General features: G+C 47.8%; 1 protein-coding gene across 2 annotated transcripts; it reads left to right on the forward strand.

Moving 5' to 3' along the window:
* The first annotated feature begins 6311 nt into the window (after positions 1-6311).
* On the forward strand, positions 6312-26637 carry LOC142020970 (leukotriene C4 synthase-like). 2 transcript variants are annotated; one of them, XM_075009294.1, is made up of 5 exons: positions 6312-6461; positions 19020-19119; positions 21231-21301; positions 22546-22627; positions 24559-26637. In XM_075009294.1, exons 1-5 carry the CDS (start codon positions 6404-6406, stop codon positions 24704-24706), a joined length of 459 nt encoding a protein of 152 aa, XP_074865395.1. In that variant the 5' UTR covers positions 6312-6403; the 3' UTR covers positions 24707-26637. The 2 variants fall into 2 exon arrangements, with proteins under 2 accessions (XP_074865395.1, XP_074865396.1); XM_075009295.1 differs by having other exon boundaries at positions 24618-26637.
* The last annotated feature ends 49 nt before the right edge of the window (positions 26638-26686 follow it).

Consider the following 26686-nt stretch of genomic DNA (forward strand, 5'->3'; position numbering starts at 1 on the left):
GAGAATAAAGGTAAACAAGAAGGCTTTTTACAAATACATTGGTAACAAGAGGAAGACCAAGGAGAGGGTAGGGCCATTGGTCAGTGACAAGGGAGAAACAGTAACAGGGAATTTGGAAATGGCAGAGATGTTTAATGATTTCTTTGTTTCAGTCTTCACTGAGAAATCTGAAGAAATGCCTGACATAGAGAATGCTAGTGGAAAAAGGGTAGGTTTAGAAGTTGAAATAAGAAAAGAACAAATTAAAATTTACTTAGAAAAATTAGATGTCTGCAAATCACCAGGGCCTGATGAAATGCATCCTAGAATCCTCAAGGAGCTGATAGAAAAGGTATCTGAGCCTTTAGCAATCATTTTTGGAAAATCATGGGAGATGGAGATTCCAGAAGATTGGAAAAGGGCAAATATAGTACCCATTTATAAAAAGGGGAACAAGAATAACCCAGGAAACTAGAGGCCAGTCAGCTTAACTTCTGTGCCAGGAAAGATAATGGAGCAGGTAATTAAAGAAATCATCTGCAAGCAATTGGAAGGTGGTAAGGTGATAGGGAACAGCCAGCATGGTTTTGTTAAAAACAGATCATGTCAAACCAATCTAATAGCTTTCTTTGATAGAATAACGAGCCTTGTGGATAAGGGAGAAGTGGTGGATGTGGTATACCTAGACTTCACTAAAGCATTTGACATGGTCTCACATAATATACTTTTCAATAAACTATGGAAATACACAGATGGGGCTACTATAAGGTGGGTGAACAACTGGCTGGATAACCATACCCAGAGAGTAGTTATTAATGGTTTTCAATCCTGCTGGAAAAGTATAACTAGTGGGGTTCTGCAGGGGTCCGTTTTAGGACCGGTTCTGTTCAATATCTTTAACGATTTAGATATTGACATAGAAAGTACACTTATTAAGTTTGTAGATGATACCAAGCTGGGAGGGGTTGGAACTTCTTTGGAGGATAGGGTCATAATTCAAAAGGATCTGGATAAGCTGGAGAAATGGGCTGACATAAACAGGATGAAGTTTAATAAGGACAAATGCAAAGTGCTCCACTTAGGAAGGAACAGTCAGTGTCACACATACAGAATGAGAAAGGACTGCCTAAAAATGAGTACAGCAGAAAGGGATCTAGGGGTTATTGTGGACCACAAGCTAAATATGAGTCAACAGTGTGGTGCTGTTGCAAAAAAAGCAAACATGATTCTAGGATGCATTAACAGGTGCGTTGTGAACAAGACACGAGAAGTCATTCTCCTGCTCTACTCTGCGCTGGTTAGGCCTCAGCTGGAGTATTGTGTCCAGTTCTGGGCACCGCAGTTCAGGAAGGATGTGGAGAAATTGGAGAGGGTCCAGAGGAGAGCAATGAGAATGATCAAAGGTCTAGAGAACATGACCTATGAAGAAAGGCTGAAAGAATTGGGCTTGTTTAGTTTGGAAAAGAGAAGATTGAGGGGGGACATGATAGCGGTTTTCAGGTATCTAAAAGGGTGTCATAAGGCAGAGGGAGGGAACTTGTTCTTCCTTGCCTCTGAGGATAGAACAAGAGGCAATGGACTCGAATTGCAGCAGGGAGGTTCAGGTTGGACATTAGGAAAAAGTTCCTAACTGTCAGGGTGATCAAACACTGGAACGAATTGCCAAGGAAGATGGTAGAATCTCCATCACTGGAGATATTTAAGAAGAGGTTAGATAGATGGCTTTCAGGGATGGTCTAGCAAGTGCTTGGTCCTGCCATGAGGGCAGGGGGCTGGACTTGATGGCCTCTCGAGGTCCCTTCCAGTCCTACTCTTCTATGATTCTATGATTAGCAACTGACAATGGGCCACATCCCCTCCGACTGAACTGACTTTATTTCTTCACTCCTCTCCTCTCTTGATGTTCACAACTCCACATTTACTGCCGATAATGAGCCACGTCCACCCTGACTGAATAGACCTTGTCAGCTCTGGCCCTTCCTTTTACTGGGACCCCCTCTTTAAATCCTCCTCTGAAACTTCCCAACTCACGCATCTGATGAAGTGATTTTTGCCCACGAAAGCTTATTCTCCAAAATGTTAGTCTATAAGGTGCCACAGGACTTCTTGTTTATTCACTCAATTGTATGTGTTAGTGATGGTGGTTGGTTTTTTAAAATGGCTTTCCTTTTAGACCTTACTGTTAGTGGAGAGAGAGTTGGTTTCAAGACTTTGCTTTACTCTTATTTCTGGTATAAAAAGCAATTAATATTTTGTTTTTACTTGTCTTGGGGAGACCCTACTGGCAAGTTGCACACAATTCCAAGCACTAATAGCAACTTTCACATTGTGTGCAACTTTCCAAAAAAGTGGTATTTGCAAATCTTACAAAAATGCAGAAGTAGTGCTGCTCTTCATGCATCTTCCCTATTTTAAACTGTTGTGACAAAACAGAAATACTGCCAGCATTGGCGGTCAGCATTTTCAAGCTGGCACCCAAGTATGGGCAACTTAAGTACTCCTACTTAACTACATAATAGTTCTTTAAAAAAATACTCAATTTACAATGTAACACATTGTTTCCTCTAGTGTTTGACAATCTGTTCTAGAGGCACAGATACAAAAATGTAACTTTTTTTGCAAATATTGCACAAATATTTCTCAAAATCCCTAGCTATCGACAGTCACTGCACTTGTGCATGAAAACGCAAATCTGAAGTGGAGTTTTCCGATCTTCCTTTTCTGTTTAGTTTTCTGACTTAGGTAGAGTGAGAAATAAATGCTGCTTTCTTCCAAGCCTGTGTGTGCTGCTTGGGGTTGGTAGGAAAAATGGGGGGTGGAGATTTAACCCAAAATAAGATTCTGGAATACCTGTAGCTTTTTGCACTTTTTGGTAGGTGCTGCCTAACCAGTTCAGAAAAGGAGTGGTGTGTGTTTGTTTTTTCTTTAAAGGCTTCATAGTTCAGAGCAAAAAGGTATCAATGTATGACCACTCTCCTGCTTCTAGCTTCCACTCCCTTTTTTTTTTTTCTGAGAAAGCAAGATACTGAAGTCTGATCTAAGACAAGCTAAACGTGATGGTGAGCCATCTTGCATATTGAAGACCTAACAAGCCTAAAGTTCAGTTATTTTTAGTGTTTTGCTTCTTAATTTTTGATAAGATACAACATAGATGCAGATAATTTGCAAACTCGATTTTTATCTCTAGCTTTCTAAAGTTCTGAACCTCCCAGTCATCCTCCTGCTTTGACTGAAGATCAGCACTGATTAGAAACCTTGCATCGAATCAGAGGTACATAGTGTAGTCCAAAACATCTTTCATGTTTGAGTATTTTGAAAATTCTCTTTTTAACCTAAATCTTAATATCTAAACCAGGCGTTTCCAGCCCGCGGGCCGCATGCGGCCCTGGACAGCTAGTAATGCGGCCCCACAAGATCGTAAACTTTTAACATTATTATGTGATTTATATACATTAACTATATTATATTTTATATGCGGCCCAAGACAATTCCTCTTTACTCAGTGTGGCCCAGGCAAGCCAAAGGGTTGGACACCCATGATCTAAACCATTAGACACATCAGCTAAGTGCTCTGATGCAGTTTTTCTGTATAATCAGTTCTGTAATACCATTCCTGGACTTTTAATAGACACAAGATTCAGCCTGAATTCCTCTGAAGAGATGTTCTTGATATCCGGTACTTCCTGGTATCAGTTCCTTTTGCTGAACTACATTTTTTCTCCATGTAGGGAGATTAGGCTGGCATTTAATTATTTTGTGAATGGCATGGAGCCAGGCACAAGAAGGATCTTTTTTTGGCCAAGTTACTGCACCATACCTTTTAGTAAGGTCTCATAACAACTTTGTCCTGGAAGTAGTGCAGTGGGCAGGGAGCTAAGGCCCCTGATGATTGAAAGCTTGTCTCTGCTACTGGTAGTTCTGCCAGCGGTTGAATTGTCTGCTTAGACACAATACATTGATGGATGGTAGATCAATTGACTGCATCTGCTTAGATGCAATTGTGTGTGCTCTCCTGTTGACTTCATTACTACACCAGGATGAGAAGAGGAACTGCGCAGAAGATGCTCCAGGAAGTATGTTTCTTTCAGCTATCCTATGTCTGTAGTTTAGATGGGGCAGAGGACGGTTAGTGGAGACAACGCCTGAAACTTCTAAGGGCCCTATCCTTCTGAATCTGAGCATCAGCATTTTAACTTTTCCCACAATTACTGGGCTTATCTTAGTCACAAGCCTGACTAATATCTTCTAGGCAGCATTAATTGGAGAAAAACCTATGGCTTCCATGCAAATCTGAAATCGGAGGGCTTAGGTGCACCAATTACATCCATTAATGGGACTCCACAGAGGGAAAACTAGCCCCAGCTGCTGAAAGTGTGACCTGGCACACTGCCATCCACTGCAGCATGTACCTGCAACAGTCAACCAGCACATACTGCTTCACATTCTAGTGCCCAGGTGCTGCATAGGCAACCTCAGCTGGGCTTTGAAGCAGTTGACCCACTAAGGGCTATGATCAGTTTTGATGTGCTGTTCTCCTACTGTGCAAAGGGAAAAAAGGGAAGGGAGGAGGGATCTTGCCTCAGTGATGAGTGGATTACAAAGAGGCTTGCTGCTCCTCCTTCAAAGCACTGGTTATTAATTCACTGAAGGCTCCCTAATGAGAAGGCTGCCATCAGTCAGAGGCTGCTTGCTCCTGTCCTAGGTATATGACTTTAGCTTCCACCTAGAAACCTGGGCTAAATGCGAGAGTCTCCAGGCTTCTAGATTCTCCATCAGAGTGGTGGGGGAGAAGAGTTGGATTTCATTTTCAACTTTTAATCAAATGTTGTGGGGAAAACACTTTTTATAGGAACAAAACTAATTGCTCACAACCTGCAACTTCTCAGTTACATATCCTTTCAGCCTCTGTCCTTCTTCCTATTTGATTTATTTGGGGATGGGCTGGTGAAGGGTGGTTGTAACTCTCTACATCTGGGGAGCTCCTGATCCAAGAGCAGGTGTAAGTAACCTCAATGTAACTGTTCAGTTACAGATCATGCATAAACTTATTGCTATTTCCATATATTAAGAACATACATGCATACATGCAAATTTCCAAGGACTCATAGGGTTAATGCAAACTGCTATTAACCTTGGCTCAAATTCTTTTTCTACTTTCTTGCTATCACCTGGATTACTTAGCTAGCCTTGCTTGTAACCTGATTTTTGTCCCCAGCGTAAGTGTGCTTTATCAGCATATTCTAAATCTTGATGCTGCTTCTACAGTAAACCACACTTATTCATAAGAGACCCAAAAAAGTATAGTACAGCATCTTAAACATAAATTACTACAACTTTAATAGGAAAGTTTAAAAAATTCACAAGGTAGGGAAGCTTTTTGTGCTTGTTGCTTTTAATTAATTTAAACGTATCTTTTTTTTTCTGCTGCACAATAAAGATTCAAAGCTGTCAATAAGCAGTGTTCGTTTCTACAGTTTTAAAAGAACCAGCCTGTTTTGCTTAGTTATGAGTGTCCTCCATTCCCATTAGGTTTGTAACTGAGGTTCTATTGTATTGAAGTCAGTGAAGGGGAGAGTAAGTCCTAAGTGATATTTCCCATACTTAAGACTTCAAAGGGCAAAATTTAAATTTTATGAAAACCTTGGAACACCCGAATATTTAAAACTGGAAGAGAGAATTGCCCCAAATTTTGAAACCCCATCCTTCCACTTCCTGGGTCTAACAGGCACTTGAATTTACTGATTTTTTTTTTAAAAGATGAGAAGTGACAAACCAAAAATTTCTAGCTGCTGCCTTGCAGCATGAAGTCTCAGGCGTGAGGACTACCTTTCCTTGGGCATGCCTTGTGCACTGCTTCCAGGGGCTTCTCTCTGCTATGGAATGTTCAGGCGTCTTTTTCAAGCACAAAACCTTCCCCCTCCTCAGTGCGTATGCAACTGTGTGTGTGTGTGTGTGTATGTATGTATATATATATATGACCACTCAGAATCCAATTTCTTCTTTCAGAGCCCCGGCTTGGGAGCAGGAAGGGGTTAACGGTTTGCTAAAAGCAAATTTAGGCGCTCGGCCGCAGCATTCTTGAAGAGTTAGGGAACTTTTTTTTCGCACTTTGCACCCAGCAGCTCTTTCCGCCGAGCGGGAGCCTGCGCTGGTGGCCGGCTGGGTCTGCCCACGTGCGGGTATTGACGAGAGGGGCCGCAGCAAGAACTGACCCTCCTACCCTGGCTGCCGGGGCTGGCCACGCCTCACCCCGTTCCCGTCAGCTCCGGGGCCGGGCCAGCTCTGCAGCATACGAGGGGTTAAGTGGCGCCCGGGGGAAGGAAGCGCGCGGTGGCGCGGAGCCCTCCTGGCAGGTGGCCGCGGAGTGTACCCCCCGGGAGGGCGGAGCCGCAGTGGCTTTGGCTCCGGACTTGCAAGAGGCAGCATGCTGGATCAGATCGCGCTGCTGGCCGCAGTGACCGTGCTGGGGGTCCTGGAGCAAGGTAAGATGCCTCAGTCCGGGCCCCTTTGTTCCTCTGCCCTCTTGGGAGTGGGGTGGAACTAGGGGCGCCGCGCACCCCCGGACTGCAAGTGGCCCTGTGCACGCAGGACTTGCTGCTCGGTTCAGTGGTTCTCAGCACCCCCCAGTGAAAACTGTTCCGGCCGCCTGCGTGCGTTGGATTAGGAAGTCCAGTCAGCTAAGGGCCAGGGCCCGATGAAAGGTTGCCTTTATTTTCTGGGCTGACTAGTAACAGAGAGGCAGCCCTGGTGGTCTGTGTGCTAACAAAACAAACCAGCAGTCACGTAGCGCTTTAAACACTAACAGAAGGATTTATTAGGTGATGAGCTTTCGTGGGGACAGACCCGTCTGGGCCACAAAAGCTCATCACCCCTAATAAATCCTTCTGTTAGTCTTTAAAGCGCTCCCTGACTGCTGCTTTGTTCTGTTCTCCGAGTTGAAAAATGCAAATGGGGGCGGGGGGCTGTGTGAGGTGACACTGCCCCCTTCCCCCTTGTGAGTTGCAGAGAACTCCCACTGACTTGCAGACTTCAGACCTCCTGTGCTACAGGAATAAAAATGAACTCCCCATTGGTGGTTGGGGATTAAATAATCCCCAGAATTGCAATTAAAAAAAAAGGCTGATTTTGCCAGGGCAGGAGCTGGGGTGGTGCACCAAAAGTCAGGGGGGTTCCTCAGTATCTTGAGGAAGCTTTCCTCTTCCACCCAGCTGTGGCTGTGAAAGGTATTGGTTCTCCAGGGTATTGCTGGGACCAGTCTGTGGCACTGATGTAGGCTGTCATTTAACATACAGACCTAGTCCCGTTGCTTTGTGAGCTATGGACATCAGTTGTGTGTTCTGGTTCTGTACAGCTTCTTAGAGGTAGATACTGGAGTATAAATTAGATGAGCTGAAATTGCAGTGACTTTGCAGGCAGTATCCTTACGGGCACCAGAGTCGCATGCATTAGTCCAGGGGTGGGGAATCCCCAGCCTGTGGCTTACCTGAGTTCAGACCCGAGGCTTCAGGCTCCCCCCACACCCTGCATACTATCCAGCCCATGGACTCTGCCTGGTGGGGGCAGGAAGTGGCTCCAGGCACCACCAACGTTGCTCCCTCTCTGTTCCTCCCTTGGCCAGCTGGGGGAATGGCAGGGCAGTGCTGTCCAGAGAGGCTTCTGCCCTGTTGCTCTGATTGGCCAGCATTACAGCTAATCAAAACAGCAGGCAGCAATGCCTGGGAATGGTGTAGGAGCTGCACCAAGTAGGTGTCCCCCCATTGCCTAGACCCCACATTCCCAGCCTGCTCCTGCATCCCCTCCCACCCACACCTCCACCCTGCTCCTGCACCCCACTATCCTGACCCCCACCACGCTCCTTCATCCCCTCTCGCTCAGACCCCTCAGCCCACTCCTGCATCCCACTCCCACCCAGTTTACCCCAGCCTGCTCCCACACCTTACCACCCTTCCAGCCCCAGGAAGGGTACAGGCCCTGGCTCCACTCAGACCACACACCCCAAGCCCACTTCCTGGATGCCACCTCCCTTACTGAGCCCATCATTTTGGCCCTAGTCCAGAGCCTAAGTGGGCCCACAGAATGTACAAGCCCTTGCCCCACTGTTCCCTGGGGCTGGCGTGTGAGGGAAATGAGGGAAGCATCTTTTTTTTCCCCATTTTTCAGTTGGGGACCACTTTTTTGGCCCCCAGCAGATTTTTTCAGTGGGTCAGTGGCCCCCAACTCAAAAAGGATCCCCACCCTTGCATTGGTGTCTCCTTCTCGCTAGGCCGAGGGTTCTCCTCCTTTCCAGACTACAGTATCCTGTTCAGAATCTGATTTGTCTTGCATACCACTAAATTAAAACTCATTTAAACTCAAACTACTCGCTTGCAAAATGACTTAGAAATACAAAAGTGCTTCAGCATCCTATGCCTGAAAATGTCTTAGTCTCTTGCAGGCAAAATGAGAAAGTGACTTTGCTAGTGCTTTTTAGGTAGCCTCTTGAAAACTAGACAATGGACGTCAGTGATGTACCTCCTGGAAGACTGCTGCGTAAGCCCATGCCTATACTGCTGCATTCAAGTTTAGGCCCTGTTAAACTGGAAAGTCAGGAAAGAAAAAAGAAATTTGATTAAGGGATAGAGCGAATTTTTGAGGTAAAATACTTTTTTTTTGTTTTTTTTAATATAAAGTACAGGTAGAACCTCTCTAGTCTGGCACTCTCTGGTCCAGCATCATTTTAGTTAGCCAGATGACCACTTATGGGTGTGGCCAAGTTTCTCCTGCTCCTGTACAGTTTATTTACAGCCACCGGTCCTGGCTCTGTCTTGTGTGGTGTTATTAAGCTGTACATCAAATTAACGAACCTTGATGTAACGAACTTCAGAAATAACAGATGCTGTTTGCCAGCCCTCCCCCTGCTCTCCCCAGCTGCTGTGGACTCTCCAGAGCCACTGCCGGGGCTGGAGGAGCTGCCAGAGTGGCTGGGGCCAGAGGAGCCAGGGTCAGGGAGGCTGTGCCAAGGCACAGGGGCTCTTCTTCCCCAGCCCTGTGTGCGTGGAGCATGTTGGCGTCCGACCTCTGCTGCCTACACTGGTGCTAAGCAGCAGCCATGGTGTTGGAGGCTGCTGCCCACTGGCAGGCTGGGAGGGCCACGCTCTAACTTTGTGCAGGCGGCTGGGAGCCAGGGGCTGGCGGAGCCACAGGGCTGAGAGCTGTAGGAGGTGGAAGGAGCCAGGCTGGCATTCAGCTCCTCTCCTGGTAATTGGGAGAGGGAGGGGGTGTGTGAGGGGAACGGGGAAGGGAAGAGGTTGGACAGAATTGAGTGATGGCCTGGGAAGGTCTGTGTATCATCTTACAGTGTAACCATTCAGCTAGAATGGACTTCAGGCATTAATGAACACCCCTTCCCCCATTGATCCGTTAAATCGAGGGTTTCCTGTAATTTACCCCTAAATGTCCTCCAGGAGCCCAGGAAGCAGTGGAAGTGTTGGGAACGCACTAGACCATATCGCCCTCCCGTGGGTCAGTAAATTCTCTGCTTTGACACTGGTCACGTCCTGAGGGTGCTGGACTAGAGAGGTTCAACCTGCCCGGCTTGGATTAGCAGTAATGTCTAGGAGGTAGGGAGGAGAGGTGTGACAGACTTAGGGCAGGTCTGTGCAGTAAACTGGCAAAATGCATGAGTTTGAGTTATGCTTAACTCATGTTAACGTGAATTAAAGGGTCAAAAAGGGTCCCCACCCCTGCATTAGTGTCTCCTTCTCTCTAGGCCAAGGGGTCTCCTCTGGTCCAGACTACGGCATCTTGTTCAGAATCTGATTTGTCTTGCTACCACTAAATTAAAGCTCATTTAAAAACTACTTGCTTACAAAATGACATAGAAATACAAAAGTGCTTCAGCACCTTATGTCTGAACTCAAAATCCTGTTCTCCCCAGCCCTGGCTCAGTCCCCTGGCCCACGTGGCCCTGGTTCAAACCCTCCGTGGCCCGGCTCATCCCTGCGGCCTGGCTCTGGCTCAGAACCCCGGCCCCGGGTCAACCCCTAGTGCAGGGCTCTGGCTCAGCTCCACTCCCCTGCCTCTTCTGGAGCCCCAGCCTACCCCAGGCTTAATCCCCGCTTCCCCTCCCATGGCTCCAAGCCACCGCCAGGCTTAACTCTCCCCAGCTGCCCACCCCAACCCCAGGACTTACCTTTCCAAAGGAGCCCCAGGTGCTTCCACAGCTGCAGAACATGCGTTCCATTGGGGAAACCTTCCCCCCCCATGTATGCAAAATGTGAGTTACGTGAGGGTGCATGGGAATAGAACCCTCTTGTCACTCGAGGGACTACTGTACCACAAGGAAGAGTCCATCTAAATGATGTAATTGGAGATACAATGGTCGTGTAACTCAAGTTGACATCACTTAGATCTACTTAGGTCCACACTGCACTTGGTCTGTGCTCTTTAAAGCAGCACAGGACTGGAAGGCACCGCAGGAGGCCATCTAGTTTAGTCCCCTGCACTCCTGGCAGCCCTAAGTATTATCAAGATTGCACCTCCCTTCCCCAGCTCCCAGCAGGAGCTATAGGAAGCATCAAGCTACAGGGTCTTGCTGGCTGATGCTTCCTGGAGCTCCCACTGGCTGGGAGCAGTGGACTGTCTCTACCAGAAGTTGCTGGGGGCTGTGCCGGCAGACAGTCAACATCAGCAAAATGTCTCTCAGCCGGCCATGGCTTACTGATTGTCTGCAACATGGCCATGTGGTCCACAGGTTTCCCCACTCCTGATCTAGACCATCTCTGGCAGATGTGTTTGTCTAACCTGCTTCTCCTGTCTTGTTTGCAACAGTCCTGCTCATACAGCCCAGAATATTTCCTTTTTTTACTTAACACTTTCACACTGTTACGTTTTATTTAGCTGATGGGTCATTATAACCTCCCAGTCTCTTTCAGTAGTCCTCCTTCCCAGACAGTCATTTCCTGCTTGTTGTTCCTTCCTCATGGGAGTCCTTTGCATTTGTCTTTAGTGAATTTCAGCCTCTTTCTTTCAGTCCATTTGTCCAGATCAGACTGAATTCTAATTCTCTTCTCCAAAGCACTTCATCCCCTTCCAACTCAGTATTGTCTGCAAATAGAATGAGACCTAGAACTAATCTCTGCAGAATATCTTAGAACTGAGCCCCACTTTTTATGCCTTTCTAGCATCACTGTGAACCACTGATAACTACACTGTGGGAACAGGTTTCCAACCTGTTACACCCCCACCTTAAAGGAGCTCCATCTAAGTTATATTCTCCCAGTTTATTTCCAAGAAAGTCATGAAAGACACTATTGAAAGCCTTACTAAAGTCAAGATAATTAAGTCAATTATGAAGCTTTTGGTGATCTCTTTCTAGTTAGGGTCTTGAGCAGTTTCAGTATGAAAAGTCATTGGCTGCTGCTGCTCCAAAATTGTAGGTAGGACATCCTTTTGGGAAAAGGATCAGCTGCTGCTAAATTTGGGAAGAGTGGGCTATGGCAAGGGCTCCTCTGACCCAGACCACTGTTCAGTTTCACCTCTTTGGTCTCTCCAGTTTCTCACCCCTTCCTGTACCCTGGGCCAGGGCTTGCAACAGGACTCCAGAGCCAGAAGCCCAGCCACTGCTTCAGGGACTCCCTCCACTGCTGTCCACCACTGCTCTCAATTTAAACCACCCCCCACTTTCCTACACCTCTCCTCCAGTGCCCACACTTACTCAACTGTGGAGGGTTTTAAAAAGGCCTTCAAGCCAGCAGTGGAGTCAGCTGGCCCCAGTCTGCTGGGCCAGCTCCCTCCCAGCTGCTGCTGATTGCCCTGCTGCTCTCTGCGGCTACGTCTACACGTGCCCCAAACTTCGAAATGGCCATGCAAATGGCCATTTCGAAGTTTACTAATGAAGCGCTGAAATGCATATTCAGCGCTTCATTAGCATGCGGGCGGCAGCGGCGCTTCGAAATTGACGAGCCTTGCCGCCGCGCGGCGCGTCCAGACGGGGCTCCTTTTCGAAAGCACGCCACCTACTTCGAAGTCCCCTTATTCCCGTGAGCTCATGGGAATAAGGGGACTTCGAAGTGGGTGGCGTGCTTTCGAAAAGGAGCCCCGTCTGGACGCGCCGCGCGGCGGCAAGGCTCGTCAATTTCGAAGCGCCGCTGCCGCCCGCATGCTAATGAAGCGCTGAATATGCATTTCAGCGCTTCATTAGTAAACTTCGAAATGGCCATTAGCATGGCCATTTCGAAGTTTGGGGCACGTGTAGACACAGCCTGCTTGTATTTAGCAGATCTTTTTTCCTTTTGGGTTGCTAGTCTCCCCTTCTGCTGGAGTTCTCTGGTCTGACTTTGCCACAGGGCTGATGTTGGAAGGGTGGGTATAAAATTGAAAATAAATAACTATAATATCAGATTTTTTTTATCCTCCCTGGGAAACTTTTAACACTTGTTAAGCTTGAGAATCTTCAAACCAGGCCTGGGTTTGTTGGATTTTGGTGACCACAAGAGTCTTTGAGAGCTTTCTCCAAATGTGGAGTGCAGAGCAGTTTTTGCCATGTTGGTCCAAGGAAATGTGAATGGTTGAAATAGAGCCATCAGATGTTTCAGGGACTCCCTGAATCAGAGAGGGAGGGGGACAGAAGCTGTTGGCAAAAGTCTAAAATGAAATTAGCTTTGGCCCTGATTAGCAAGTAGAAGGAAGCCTCAGAAATGAGAGAACACTACAAGGAATGAAGTAAAGAGGGGGTCTGGTTTTAAGAACAGCTAATGAGATAAAGGGAAGTTTCTAAACAGATCTCTGACAGATGAGGGTTGGGGGGGAACTAAATCAAACAAAGAGAATCTCTCTTAAAATGAGCCAACACGGTCCCTACCTGATGCACACCCCAGTGTTAAAGCTTGGGTGAATCCAGGTGCAATAAGCAGCAATTGGACAGTGAGAAAGAGAGGAGAAAAGGCCACGTGAAGAAACAAGGTTGTGAAGCTTACCTGGATTAGGACAGGACCTAAGGTTGAACTGTCTTCGCTCTTACTGTGTGGAAGTCAGGACGGAGCAGTGACAGCTCTTGTTTGAGGGTACTGAAAAGTAAATGCTTCAAGGGTTCATTGTGAACGCCTGCCTGGTCATTGTCAAGTGAACCAACATGGGTCTAGTGCCCCTGGGTTTAGCCTGTTTGTAGGTATTTTCATCACATGCGTATATCTATTTTTGTAAGCGTTTGGATTTAGTACATTGCTTATGTAGGCATGTTTAGAGCAATCGTAGAAAGTGCCATTTGGCCTCTGGACATTGTAAAATAATTGACAGTTACACTTGCATTTGATGATTTCCCATAGTAATGATTTGAAATGTTAATACTAAGTCCAGCAGGAGGTGGCACACAGGGAGGTTGATGAGGTGTCAAGTGTCTGGCCCACGCACTCAGCTCTCAGAAGCTACAAAGTGGGCAACCCTGTAAAGTAAAGCTTAGCTTTGAAAATACAAGACGGTCCCCACGCTGCGAGTTCTGCCCCCAGAACGCCCATCCATCTGCTTTGTCTCAAGTAAGTGCGCACATATTAGTGGGCCAAGGACTCTTCCACAGGGGTTTTAGAAGCACTCAGCTGTAGGTATCTGGTGTATGACAAGAGAGTCACAGCACTGGTTTTATACCTACATGGTCTTTGCTAACAAAGAGAGTGCTGTGTCACAGCATTGGCTGTGTATAATACCCTCATTTTATGCCTAGGAAGTTTGTCTAGGGGTTTGTCTACAGTGCTACTTCTGCTGCTGCTGTTGGCAACCCCCAGAGGCTGCAGCGAGGTAGCCAGAAGAACCAGGGCCTTGGTGCTGTCTACATGCCAACTTAGCTTGGCCAGACTCTGCCGCTCAGTGGCGTGGGCTTCTACACCCTTGTGCAATGCCGTTAGGCTGCTCTGATTTTTGTGTGTAGCCCAGGCCTAGGGAGAGTAGCTTTGTGATATGGTTTTGGGGATCATTGCAGGTGCATCCTTTTTTCGGCCCAGAAAAGGTTTGCTTCGGCCCATTGTTTCATTGCTTACATGTGATGGCCTCTTTCTGGACCTAGCAAAGGCATGTTCTTTGCATGCATGACACCTGTGAGGGCAAATGACAGCCCACAGGTCACAGCTGGCTTGACGGACCCTTCTGTTCAGCCTCCAAGCTCCTGCCCAGGGAGCCTAGCATCTAATCCCTCCCCTTCTGGCCCCGCTCCCCCCAGAGCCTCAGTCCCCAGCACTGATTGCCAGGCCTGGGTCTCTGGGTGGCATGGTCTGTGGGGGCAGTGAGTGGGGAGGAGGGGAGGAAAGGGTTGGATGGGGGAGGGACCCTGAGGTTGGATAGAGGACAAAGGGTTACAGTGAGCAGGTTTATAGGAGGTGAGGGGTCTTGGGGCGGGGGCCAGGTCTGTTTCAGTAGGCACAGGCTCCCGCACCCAGCCCTCCCTCCATTTTCTAAATCCCGATCTAGCCCTCGGGCCAAAAAGTTTGCCCAGCCCTGAATTCTACAATTCAAAGAAAGATTAATTTATGCAGGGAGGAGACACGGTGCCAGAATTGCTGTGGACAGATCCATTTCTCCCTGCCTGGCTGAAGCTGAAGCAACCAGGCTGAATTAAGGTGGCTGGGCTAACAGTAAGTTAATCACAGTTGAACAAAAGTGGAAGGTTAAGTGTTCAGTGAATGCACACAAATGTCCTGTACCGAAAGCTCGCTGGGTGGCTGATTGCTTTTGGAAACTTTCTCTTTTGCAGCTGTATCATATATAAACTCTTATTGTGCACAAGGGGTTTCCTATGGGAACTCACCGCTCAATAGTTTCCAGGTGTAAGGAAGCTTGTAAGAGGTTTAAAGCCTTTAAATTAAAATAAATAAATAAATAAATAAATAAAATAAAGTGCAGTAACACATTTATGCAGTGAAACTAATGCCTGTTCATAGGACTAAATGAAGACTATTTAGTGACCCCCCAATGGGCTGAATGCTATGCCAGATATCCACCTCTGCGATCACTAGTCTCTGCAGTGTAAATCAGCCTGCACTTTTTTGAGAGGTGCCTTGGGGATGACAAGGAAGGGGTGTGGGGAAGCATTTATGGGCAAGCTGCTTCACTGACTGCAATAGAGCTGACAGGCATTGATAGCTGATTAGATCTTGCTTCTGAACCCCTCTTGCCCATATCCTGTAACTCGCACGGAACATCTTATCTGCTCTGTGTCTCTTTCTTTGGGTTTTCCTGAGCGCTGTAGCAGAATGGCACAGATGTGACGTTTATCACAGCACAGTCAGTGTGGTGCTGTGGCTTTTGCTAAGTCCCTTGGTTCTAGCTATTTTGTAAATCACATGCCCTGCCCTGCAACTACTGAGTTTACAGTTGAAGTCTGATTGATATGAAGAAATGTGCTGAACAGCTCAGAGATTGGACAGGAAAATACAAGTTTTTAAAACAGCACTGAAGTGTTGTTTGTGAAGGTTGTATAACAACAGCAGAGTGTTTACATCTCTTAATACTTGGAGGTTCTTTCTTCCAGCTGTGTCTCTACCACCCTTCTCTACTGTATGAAATAGGAGAGACACGCGCTTATAGTATCCTTCGCCTCCTTGAAACCGTTGCTTAAGCCCACCGGTAGCAATGGGTCAGGATTGTTCTTTAGATCAGTGTTTCTCAGCCAGGGATATGTGTACCCTTGGGGGAGGGTGACCATATCTCCACCGGCCAAATATAGGACGCGGGGGAATGACGCTGTTTTGGTCAAAAGAGGATGGATGGTCATCCTATGGTGGAGTCATGTGGTGCTGCCCTGTGAGGGTTGCCACCCCGTCAGCTGCGGCTCTCAGGTGCCCCATGAGTTGGGGTGCCAGGAACAGGGCTGCCGCCACGCCAACAAAGCTCCTGGCTTCCCGCAGCTGGGAGAAGCCAGGCGGTAGCCACGCTGCTCTGGTTCCGCTCAGTCAGGGGAAGCCTAGTGGTAGTCATGCTGATCTGGTTCCCCCAGCCGGTGTGGTCTACCTCCTTGCTCCCCCAGCTGCAGGGAGCCAGAACAAGGTGGCAGTCACCTGTGCTCAGGAAAAAGTGGAATATAGGGCTGTCCCGCGTAAAACAGTGGGGGTACACCAAGGTCTTCCATCAGCTCAGATAGATGTTTGCCTACTTATACAACAGGCACCGTAAGAAACACTAGTAAATTCAGTACAATCTAAAAGTTCATTCAGACAGTGACTTCCTTCTACTGCTTCATCTGCTTTAATCTGAAATGTAAGTACACTATTTCTATTCCAATCCATTTATTTGGTAACAAGAGGGTAGAAAGTCAGCAAGTTTTCTGCAGTCGTCTTCTGTGATATTTTTGCATGGTTTTGTAAGTAAGTAGTTTTTAAGGGCGGTGTAACTTGGTGCCATGCAAAACAAATCTGACTCCTGCAAAGGGGACAGTGATCTGGACAGGTCGAATGGCACTTGTTTCAAGACCTCAGATTAATTTAGGACCATGTTTCTCAGCTGGTGGTATGTGTACCCTGCAGGGTGTGTGAGCGAAGTCTGGGGGTACTTTATTTTTTTTTAAGGGGCACTTTATTTAAAAAAAAAGTTGAGAAACACTGCTGCAGCTGAGCCTTGTCCTGTTGTCACTTGTCTGCCAGAGGGTCTGGGCGCTGGTGGGCTTTAGCTTTTATGTACTGGAAAGTCACTAAATGCCGTCCTGGTGGGGAGAGGCGGAGGGCGAGGGTCATTCCTAACCTGTCCATACATGTGCAGTACAGGCAACAGCCTGCAGTGACTAGGAGGCCCGCAAGGCTGTGCTTTTCCAAACAGACTTTGTGATGTCTGTCTTCAGTTTGCACCTGCTGCATGCTCTGCAGCTGCCTGTGCCTCCTTAGCCATGGCGTTGCTAAGGCACAGCGTCCCAGCTGTATGCAAAGTGCTGCTGGCTGCAGCTTCAAAGGAGCAGCCAGTGCCTGCTTTTGCTAAGCAGGGAGTTGAATTTGGCAACGGTCAGTTTAACACAACTCTGACGTCTCTGTCATATAACTAAAGCTGGGGGGGAAAAAACCACATCGCCCTTCCCGGGAGGGGGCATCATCCTGCTCGTGTTCGAGAGCTGGCAGTGCCCATGGGCTTAGCTCTTGTGCCCGTAGCTGAGCCCTGCCGCTTGCAGGTGCAGTTCTAGCCATCACCTGCCAGCGCACAAGCTCCAGATGCTGCCTGCCTGGTGGGTTTTTTTTCCCCCACTGGTCTCCTTGATTCCTTTTCTTTGCTTTTACCCTAAAGAGCTCTTACGTCCCAGGACTTGAGGAGTTAAAACCCCGGGGATGCACGGCCCTCCTATGGTGGGGGGGAGCACTCTGGGGTCTTGCCAGCCAAGGCGGTTGGATGAAGGCCCAACCTCACCCCTCCTGCCACCTTCCCCCACCCCCACATCACCATGGAGCCATGGTCGCCTGACCACTGTCTGGTCCTTCCTGGTCCACTTGGAGGGCTGGGGTTGCTGCGCTGCCGGCTCAGGCCTCCCCGGCAGCTGGGTAGAGTTGCCAGTTCTGGGACGACAGAGCCTGCCTGTGCCTGCATTACCCACCACCGATGTTGCCAGAGAACATGGGCGGAGAAGCCATTTGTCCAGAGCTGCCCATTGGTCGCTCTCCTGCATGGGTCAGCGCTGTGAGGGTGTGCGCCTGCCCCTCCCCTCAGCTAGCGCAGCCTCACCCCTCAGGCGGTTTTAATGAGGGTAGGTGCCCAGGGCAGCAGAGCTGTTCTGAGGGGATGTGAGGTGTGAGAAGGAGCAGCGTCAAGGCACTAGGATCAGAGGCTGTACGGGCTGGTGGACGATCACTGGAGTGGAGTTCCATATCCCTGTGTTTTAGTTCCTGCTGAGTGACCTCAGGCAGTGATGCTGGCACTGCCTCAGTTTCCCCATCTGTAGAATCATAGAAGAGTAGGACTGGAAGGGACCTTGAGAGGCCATCGAGTCCAGCCCGCTGCCCTCATGGCAGGACCAAGCGCTTTCTAGACCATCCCTGAAAGCCATCTATCTAACCTCTTCTTAAATAGCTCCAGTGATGGAGATTCTACCACCTCCCTTGGCAATTCGTTCCAGTGTTTGATCACCCTGACAGTTAGGAACTTTTTCCTAATGTCCAACCTGAACCTCCCCTGCTGCAATTTGAGTCCATTGCCTCTTGTTCTATCCTCAGAGGCAAGGAAGAACAAGTTCCCTCCCTCTGCCTTATGACACCCTTTTAGACACCTGAAAACTGCTATCATGTCCCCCCTCAATCTTCTCTTTTCCAAACTAAACAAGCCCAATTCTTTCAGCCTTTCTTCATAGGTCATGTTCTCTAGACCTTTGATCATTCTCGTTGCTCTCCTCTGGACCCTCTCCAATTTCTCCACATCCTTCCTGAAATGTAAAATGGGGCTATGATAATACACCACTCTGTAAAGCGCTTTGAGAGCTGCGGCTTCAAAGTGCTGTAGACAGGCTAGTCTATTAATGATTGTGCTCATTCATACACATCAAAGGGTGACCATTCACTTGCTAATCACTTCACACTTGCTGTGTGCGATCAGGGTGTCAACCAGAGGATTGGACAAACACGCTAATATTTTTTGCCCCCAAAATAATGAGTTTGCCTTTAATTGCAGCATTTTGGGGTTTCTGATTCATGGTTTTTAAATACAGGGGCTTGATGGGGCCTGCCTTCACTCTGGGGCAATGGGCAGCTGGGGCTGTGGTTAACTTCAGCCGTTAGTGGACAGTGTGTGGTGGTCATTACTGCTGCTAGCTGGGTGTGAGCTTGCGATGCAAAACACAAGTCAAAGTCTAAATTGCCTGTGCCCTGCAGTCTGTTAACTAATCAAATGTGCATAAAGGGCACCTACAGCAAATCACCAGGGTCTTTGTTTGGTCCACCCTTTAAGCACGGCTGATTTTTTTGTAGCTGTTGAAATGAAACGCTATGAGGGCGTAGGCTATTTGGAGCCCGCCCTTACTGCCCAAACAGCTAATGCATGGGCTGGTGTAAGGAGTGTGACACAGTGCAAGGCTGGAAGCGTTAGCTTATTTGTTTTATTTCTTCCAGCCTATTTTGCTTTGCAAGTGATCTATGCCAGACGGAAGTACAAAGTCGCCCCTCCAGGTACAGCAGGCCCACCCGAATTTGAGCGAATCTTCAGAGCTCAGTAAGAGATTTTTTTTCTCCTTTCCTCCCTGTGCTTACACCTTAAGAGAGGCTAACGCCAGCTTCTGCAGCCAACCTCCCCTGAGCTCCTGGGAAGACTGAGCCAGCTCAGCTCCCCCACTAGCCCCGGCCCCTTCTTATTGCTGGTTCCAGCTACAGATATGTCCTGAGGTCTTGAAAATTCAGTACGAATTCAGGCTCTGAGGCGCCTCTGTTCAAGGGCGGGGGGGTGGGTCGCACAGGTTTGCTTTGAGGCATAACAGAACCATCTAGTGCAGGCGTGGCAACAAGAAAAGCCCTTTTTTTTTTTCCTAATTTGATTAAAAAAATGACTAATTCAAGAGCGGCACTGCAGGGGAATACGAGCTGGTCCTTAATAAATAATGTCAAACTGTACTTTTTGGGTACCCCTAGTTTTAAGACCGGTGCACAAACTTATCCCACAATGCACTGCACACTTTAAAAGGGGCATTACCCAGTGTTTCAAGCTCACATATTGTTTGTTAGATACGACATTTCATTATTGGGCTTGTGGACGTTCACCAAGATATCGAAAATAATCAGGAGGCCTTTGGGTTTATTTTTAGTTTGCAATCATAGTGTCAGGAGCCACAAAGAAGTCCCCAAAGACCCACGCGGGGCTCTGGAACTGTGGGTTGCAGCCCACTGGTCTAGACTGAGCTGTTAAATGCTGGCTTCGTAAGGTAATTCTGCCCAGGCTGTGTGTCCGTTCACACTGCCGCATGAAGGGGCACAAGGCCAGGGATGTGTGTGTCTGTAGGAACCGTGAGGACCAGCCCTCCTCACTGTGAGGCACAGCCTGTCCAGGTTCACCCACCCTGGTGGCTGAATCAGGGCTGTGCCTAATGAATGCCCAGAGGCCTTGGAAACGGGATCAGGTCTGTCACTCTTCTAATGAGCAGGGGGCCTGGTTTTTCAAAAGGGGTGTGGAGGAATTTGCTCATATTAGCCACATTCTGCTTCTGATTTCCACCCAGCATAAAAAAAAAATGGGGCTGGGCTTTTTTGCTTATGAACAGAATGCTGGTTTCAATGCACCAGTGGTTGTATGTCCTTACCCAGCAAACAGTAAATGCCTGGCCTGGCAGAACTGCCCACCTGAGGTCATTTCAGACACATGGAAATAACAACAAGGCTGAAATGCATCAGCCACTTCCAGCCCACAAGCCTGTTTAATTCTGTGCATTGCAGATCGGAAGCTGAGAAGCTCTGCTGCATCTTTTGCGGGGGAGGTGCTGCCATAATTGCTATCTTGGGAAGGCCAGTTTGGTGGAAATTGATTCTGAGGGATGAGCTGCTTTGCTCTGGTTTTATAAAACATGGATTTATGACTCCATAGTGGAAAGCTGGCAGCTGCTCTCTAGCTAAATGCATTTATTTTATAAAGTTTGCAGCATGCTTCTTTCTGATTTAGATGTGGCATAGCCCCAGAGGAGGCTATTTTAGCTAAGTTTTAGATGCGCTGGCCGTGGAATTGTAACACTTCTCGCATTTGGAAGTGTCCCCGTATACTCACTTGCAGAAGATATTTCTGTGCCTTTTGCCATTGAACAGAAATGGAACTGGAGGTTTTAGTGTCCAGGGCTGGTTTAGGAATGCTGCTCCTGAGATGATGTGGCCTTTTACAGTTGAGCCCACGTTTGACTCAGCACAGCAGTGTGCCGCAGAGCTATTCTTGAACACCTCCAGTTTTAAGCTTTAGTGGATAGGTTATTAATAGTGTAATTGCCTAAAGGGGCACCCAGAACACATTCAGTGGCAGTTCTGATGCAGCAGGCTTGTGGTATGGGGCAAATTACATGACCTCTGCCTTAGGCTGTAAAATCTCTGAAGAGGTGAATTGCCCTGCATGCCTGGGGTGCTAATTTTGGTGGTGTCCAGTTAAATAATGAGTTACTGGTGTTTTTCCCTAGCTTGTGCTTCATGTGCACCTGATGCTGCAAAAAGGAGGTGGTTGGTTCTCTTGCCCCTGAGTCCACAAAAGGATCCTTCCTGCATTTTTGAAAAATGAATTGCTATGTGCGCTGTCCTGGGGTGTTTGCTTCCTGTAGCGATGCAGTTTTAACTTTCCTTGGGTCTCATTCTCCTTAGGGCGAACTGCTCGGAATACTTTCCAATCTTTGTGTCTGTCCTGTGGGTGGCTGGAGTCTTCTTCCAACAAGGTAAACTTTCATACAAACAATCAAAAAAACAATCCTGCTGCACGTCAGACACTCTTGTTTGGGTTGAAACGTGGGTGCACACATATATCAAACTGTTGCTAGCTAAGTGGTGGAAGCAAATACCCTCCTGGAGCTCAAGGAAGAGCTGTTTTGGCTTGGGGAAATGGTGAGAGCTGGTGGAACTAGGACAGATGTAAATGAAACACAGTTGTTTTTCCACAGTTAATTTCAAGCCAGATTGAACCCCTGGCATCTGGGAAGTGACCGGTGCTAGACAAGTGCCTGTGCCAGATGATGGGCGGTCAATGTTTTCTAGCACATTACCAAGGCTTTCACTACTTACTGGCCTCTTGGGAGACATTTAGGGGTAAATTACAGCTAAAAACTCTTTCATATCCAGCATTCTATTAGCTAGCACGTTCACATAACCAGCATTTTAACCACAAGTAAATGTCATTACATTTTCCATAAGTACAGTACAGGGCCGGTAAATAAAACTAACTATAGTAAATACAGTATGTTTACAGTGTACAATACTACAGGTGTGGTAAGGTACTCCACACACCTTTGTTTCTTAATAGCTAATCTTTTTGTTTTAGTGTTTTGCGTTGCTAGGTATATGCCTGTTGTCCAGAATATTTGAATATCCTCCCCAGCCTCCTGGTTTTGAGGCTGCTGGATATGACTGCGTTTACTGTAACAGCACAGAATCCAGCGAGCCAGGCTTGGTGGCTGTAAACAAACTTTATGGGTCCATGGGCAACTTGATGATGTGGTTATCTGGCTAACTACAATCATGCTGGATTATGGGTGTTGCCAGATGAGAGGTCTGGATTCGAGAGGGTCACTGTGTACTGCTAAGCTGACATGGCCTCTTCTTGCTAAGGGAGGCATTTAAGTGCTTGCATTGTTCAGTGGCCACTTCGTGCTCCTGTCATCTACAGGTGAACTAATCCATGCTTCTTTCTAGGCCTCAAACTGTTAAAATTAGCTCGTATTTGCAGTACTGCCTAAAGCTCTCAGGCATACTCAAGAGACGGGGTATGGAAATACGATGTTTCCCCCACGTACTCCCCTTGGCACTCATCCTTGGTGGGCGGGGGATGGCCTCCATGCCACAGCTAGCCAGATGTCTCCCTCTCCCTTGGCTGTTCCTGTCCCTGAGCCGGCTTTGTAGCCCAGGCGCCCGCAGTGATGAGTTCAGGCTGTGCCCTGTGGTAATAATTTTGGTTCCTGCCCTTTAGCTGTGGCTGCAGTCTGTGGGCTACTCTACCTGTATGCTCGGTACCAGTACTTCCAGGGATACGCGCTGTCTGCTCATGGAAGGTGAGTAAAAGCTGGGCAGGAAACAGAATTGGGGAAAGTGCCCAATAAGTACCCTGCCCTCTACCCAAAGTCACGAGGGGGAAGGGGCTGGATACCTGGCAGGGCTGGTGCCTGCATCCTCCCCCACCCTGCCAGCTGTAAAAAAACCTGCCCATGCCATTAATTTCTCTCTGCCCCATGGCAGCGGGACTGCTCAGGATGTGTCCCCAAGGGGCCAAGTGGGTCTAAGCCAAAGGGTGGGTGGCACCAAGGGCCCTCACAGTTCCTCTAAAGCTGGGGGAAGGGGCAGGAAGCAGCTAGCCCAGCTGACTTGCAGAGGCGAGCAGTGTGGTCAGCTGTCCCTTCCTGCCACCTTCATCCTTCCTGCAGCTGAGGTATGCGGGGAGGGTGGAGGGGAGAGCTGAAATCTGTGCCCCACCCCATCCCCATCTCTACAGAGCTGTTTGGAGGGGCGGGGGTGGGGGGGTGGGAACAGCAGAGTGGCTCCAGGCTGCAGTATGGTGAGTGCCTGGCATTCAAGAGGCAGTGCCCAGCATAAGCAGTCTGCAGCAGCCCACTTAGTGGCCCTCCCCCTCCCTTGCGTACCCACTGCTGCGGAGCAGAGGCGGGACGACAGCAGCGCTTTCTCAGTCGTCGAGAGAGAGCACAGCGTGGCACAAATTTACCTGCCCCTACCGGCTGTCATAACCCTGGTTCTGTGACCTGCCCCCCGCCCCACGCAGTCCCCCATCTCTGTATCTCACACACATCTACACACACACTCATGCGAGCCCCCCCACCCATCCTTCAGCCAAGGCCCCAACTCTTCTGAGGGGCCTAAAGCCAGCTGGAGGCACCTTACCAATTCATGGCACCCCCCCCCTCCCCAAAAGTTATCACCCACCCAGGTCTAAATGCCCCATACAGTGTTCCTTAGGCGTAATCTGCAACTGTGCACGAGCCTGTGACTCCAGCGTAATTAGCTGTAATTGTAACTGTAGCCAGCTGCAATTGTAGGTTGACATGCCCCTGCTGAAGGTTACTAGTTTGAGAAGCAAGGCTATACCAAAGTGCAGTGTACACCTGGTTAGCCAGCTGGTTACTCAATGGCATTCGCGGTTAACTGGCAAATGTCATGCATGACCATATACTTGTTTTTCCCTTTACTAACTGGAAAAAAAAATACAAAAGTTATCCATGATGTTCTGGTTGTAGTGTTCCATGTACAAAGCTTAGCTCATGGAGTTATACGTGGCATGACTATTAGGTCCTATAGTGGTGAGAGTAGGGAATGCAAAGGACTCTTTGGTCATTGATGCTGTGTGTGAAAGCAGAATAAAGTTACTCTAGTAAGCGTTAACTGTGTTCGGGTTCCCCTGTTACAGAAGCTTCAACTTGCCAGCTATCTGTAATGTGTGAAAATGTCTGACTAATAGGTCTACCTTGCTGTAAACTAGCAAATTTGATTAACTGGAATCCCCCCTTCCCTGATGTTGCTGGATGACAAAGCATGTACAGTAAATTGATTCCTTTGTAGGCAAAGGGTATTTAAGCATTCTAAAGGGAACATAAAGGTGTTTCCTTTTCAATAATTGCCTGAGTCAGCCTTTCACAGGCTTACTGAGGTTGTGCCTCCTACCTCGTCCCCCAAACACACTTGTGAAGCTGGTGGTTTTAGCATGCCATGTCACACCCACACATACAAAACTGGCGGTCTTAGGCTTGTTGGTGACAAAGAAGCCTTGCTTTGAATTGAAACTAAACAGCTTTTAAGCCCCTTGATTCAGGAAGGTAGAAGACAGCTGTTTGCAAACACTGGCCATAGACAGTGCTTGTTTTGCTTTAAAAAAAAAGTTGCTGGCAGAGGTCATCACTGGTCTCTTAAAATGCCTGTCCTACTGCTGCAGGAATACTGATGACATACAAGTTAATTGTGTTTTCTCCTTGCACAGATTAGGGCCAATGTACTTCAGTGCCAAAGTTCTGTGGATTTTGATTGGTTTGTCCACAGCTGGGCTGCTGAGCCATTTCCTGTCTCTGAATTCTTTTGTGTGGCGAATGGAAATCCCAAGCAAACTACAGCTGCTCATCCCATGGTAAACAGCACCTGTGACCGCTGAGCTAACCCACCAGTCAGCATCGCCTATAGGCCAACGAGAATTTAACCTTTACGTCCACCACACCGAAACAGTTCAACATAGAGCTAGAAAGCACAAGTGCGCTAAGGCTGAAGAGATCAAACACACCCCTAAACTTATGATGTGCCATTTGTCCCCTGCATCAACTCTCTTCCTTTAATGAGAGGAAGGAGGGAGGAAGATGGGTCTGGCCTCCTCTCTCTTCACCCCAGCGAGTTCCACTTCTCGGGAAACTGTTTTAGGCTACATCTACACAACTGCAGGGAATCCATGCTCTGAGATCCATCCACTGGCAGTTGATCTAGTGAAGGCCCACCAAGTTGACTGCAGCTCACTTTCTGGTCAACCCTGTAATTTTTCCCATCAACCCTGCCCCCCCTGCAGCAACGCAACTTCTAATTAGTCAACACCAGCTATGGTGCTCTCAGAACTGGAGTTGTGTACTTTAAGTGGACTCTACAGGTAGGCGCAGTCACAAGTGGATAATAGAGCAAAGTTACATTTCCCTCATTTGGCTTTTAAATCTCTTTCCCCCCCTTTAACTTCTTCACATACATGTAGAAAAGCACAGGTTTGCTAGAGCAGCAAAGGCTAGATGTGATTATTAGAACATGCTTTCCTTTCATGCCATCCCCTACACCCAGCTGAAATTAAGGACTTTGCCAGCAGACTCAGCTTCTATAGGACCTTGTAAGTCTCAGCTGTTTCTTCTATGTAGCAGTTTGTAGTATTTTGAGTATTAATACACAGCTGGTAGGAAGCACAGTCTTGAAGTCCTGTTTGGAGGACATTTGTTCATATAGTGCTTACTTTAAAAGCTTTTTAGGCTCATGTTTTCTAATGGCTTGTGGCCCTGCACATCCAAGATGACCGTGCAGACATTCTAGGTGCTCCTACCTATCAAACTGGGCACTCAAAGCACAACAAATCCTGAAAAAGGTGAGAATTTCTGTTACCAAACCAAAAATGGACACAGGCTTTAGCCTAAAGCCAGGCTTTGGAACATGAGACAGCTAGCGGCTGAGGTGTAGCTAATATTCATGGGAACCTAAACTATCTGAAAGAATTGTGGAACCCTGTGGCATGGGAAGGCTGCTTGGGGGCCTCCCCCCATATAAATTAGCAGTATATAAATTGGCAGTACTCAGCCTCTTCAGAAAAGAGCGTGTGGCAGTTTTACTTTCACGTGGGATCCTCTGAAGATAGACTTTAATTATGCCAGTGAGTTGGATGAAGCAGTTCTCAGCTGTGCTCATCACACCTGCAGGCAAGGCACCAGCAAATTTTTCAACCACCTGCTGTTGCTGTACCTGGGCTGAACTACAGGGTGCCTCAAAAAGTTAACAGTTATTCCGTTGTAGTTATTTGTTGCTGTGCTTAGCTGAGCAATTGGAAACATACACAGGGTATTGGTGTCAGCTGTAAGAGTCATGTGCAGCTAATGTCAGAGGGCAGTCAAGGGATGCATTGACTAAACAGCTGGGGAGGGGAGAGAGTCAGAAAAGGTGACGAGATGCTTTCCCAAACTCACAGTGTTAGTGATCCTGGTTTGAAGGGGAGGAACATGCAATACTCTATCAATTTTATTTGTTTATAACTGTGCTTTAAAAGCAAAACCCATTCAATTAAAAGCGATCTCCTAACCCAAAAGGAACTCGCACTAGTTTTCATAAAGAAATTAAGCCTCTTGGATACAAAGCCACTAGGGAGGTTTTCAGCCCCAGGAAGCCCTTAGCTCTCCCTTCCCTTACTAGTCTAACACGGTATATGTAATATATTACAGTAAGTGAGATGAGCAGTGTTTTCTTTTCTTAACTATATGTAGAGCTGGAATACAGTGTATGCTCTTAGGCTACTCCAGCATCCCACCTGTAGAAGCTGGGCATCTGGGACTGAAACCTTTGCCACAAGCTGCTCCACCCTGGCTCATTTGTAAACCCAC

This window comes from Carettochelys insculpta, chromosome 15, assembly GCF_033958435.1.
Source record: "Carettochelys insculpta isolate YL-2023 chromosome 15, ASM3395843v1, whole genome shotgun sequence".
Taxonomy (NCBI): Eukaryota; Metazoa; Chordata; order Testudines; family Carettochelyidae; genus Carettochelys; species Carettochelys insculpta.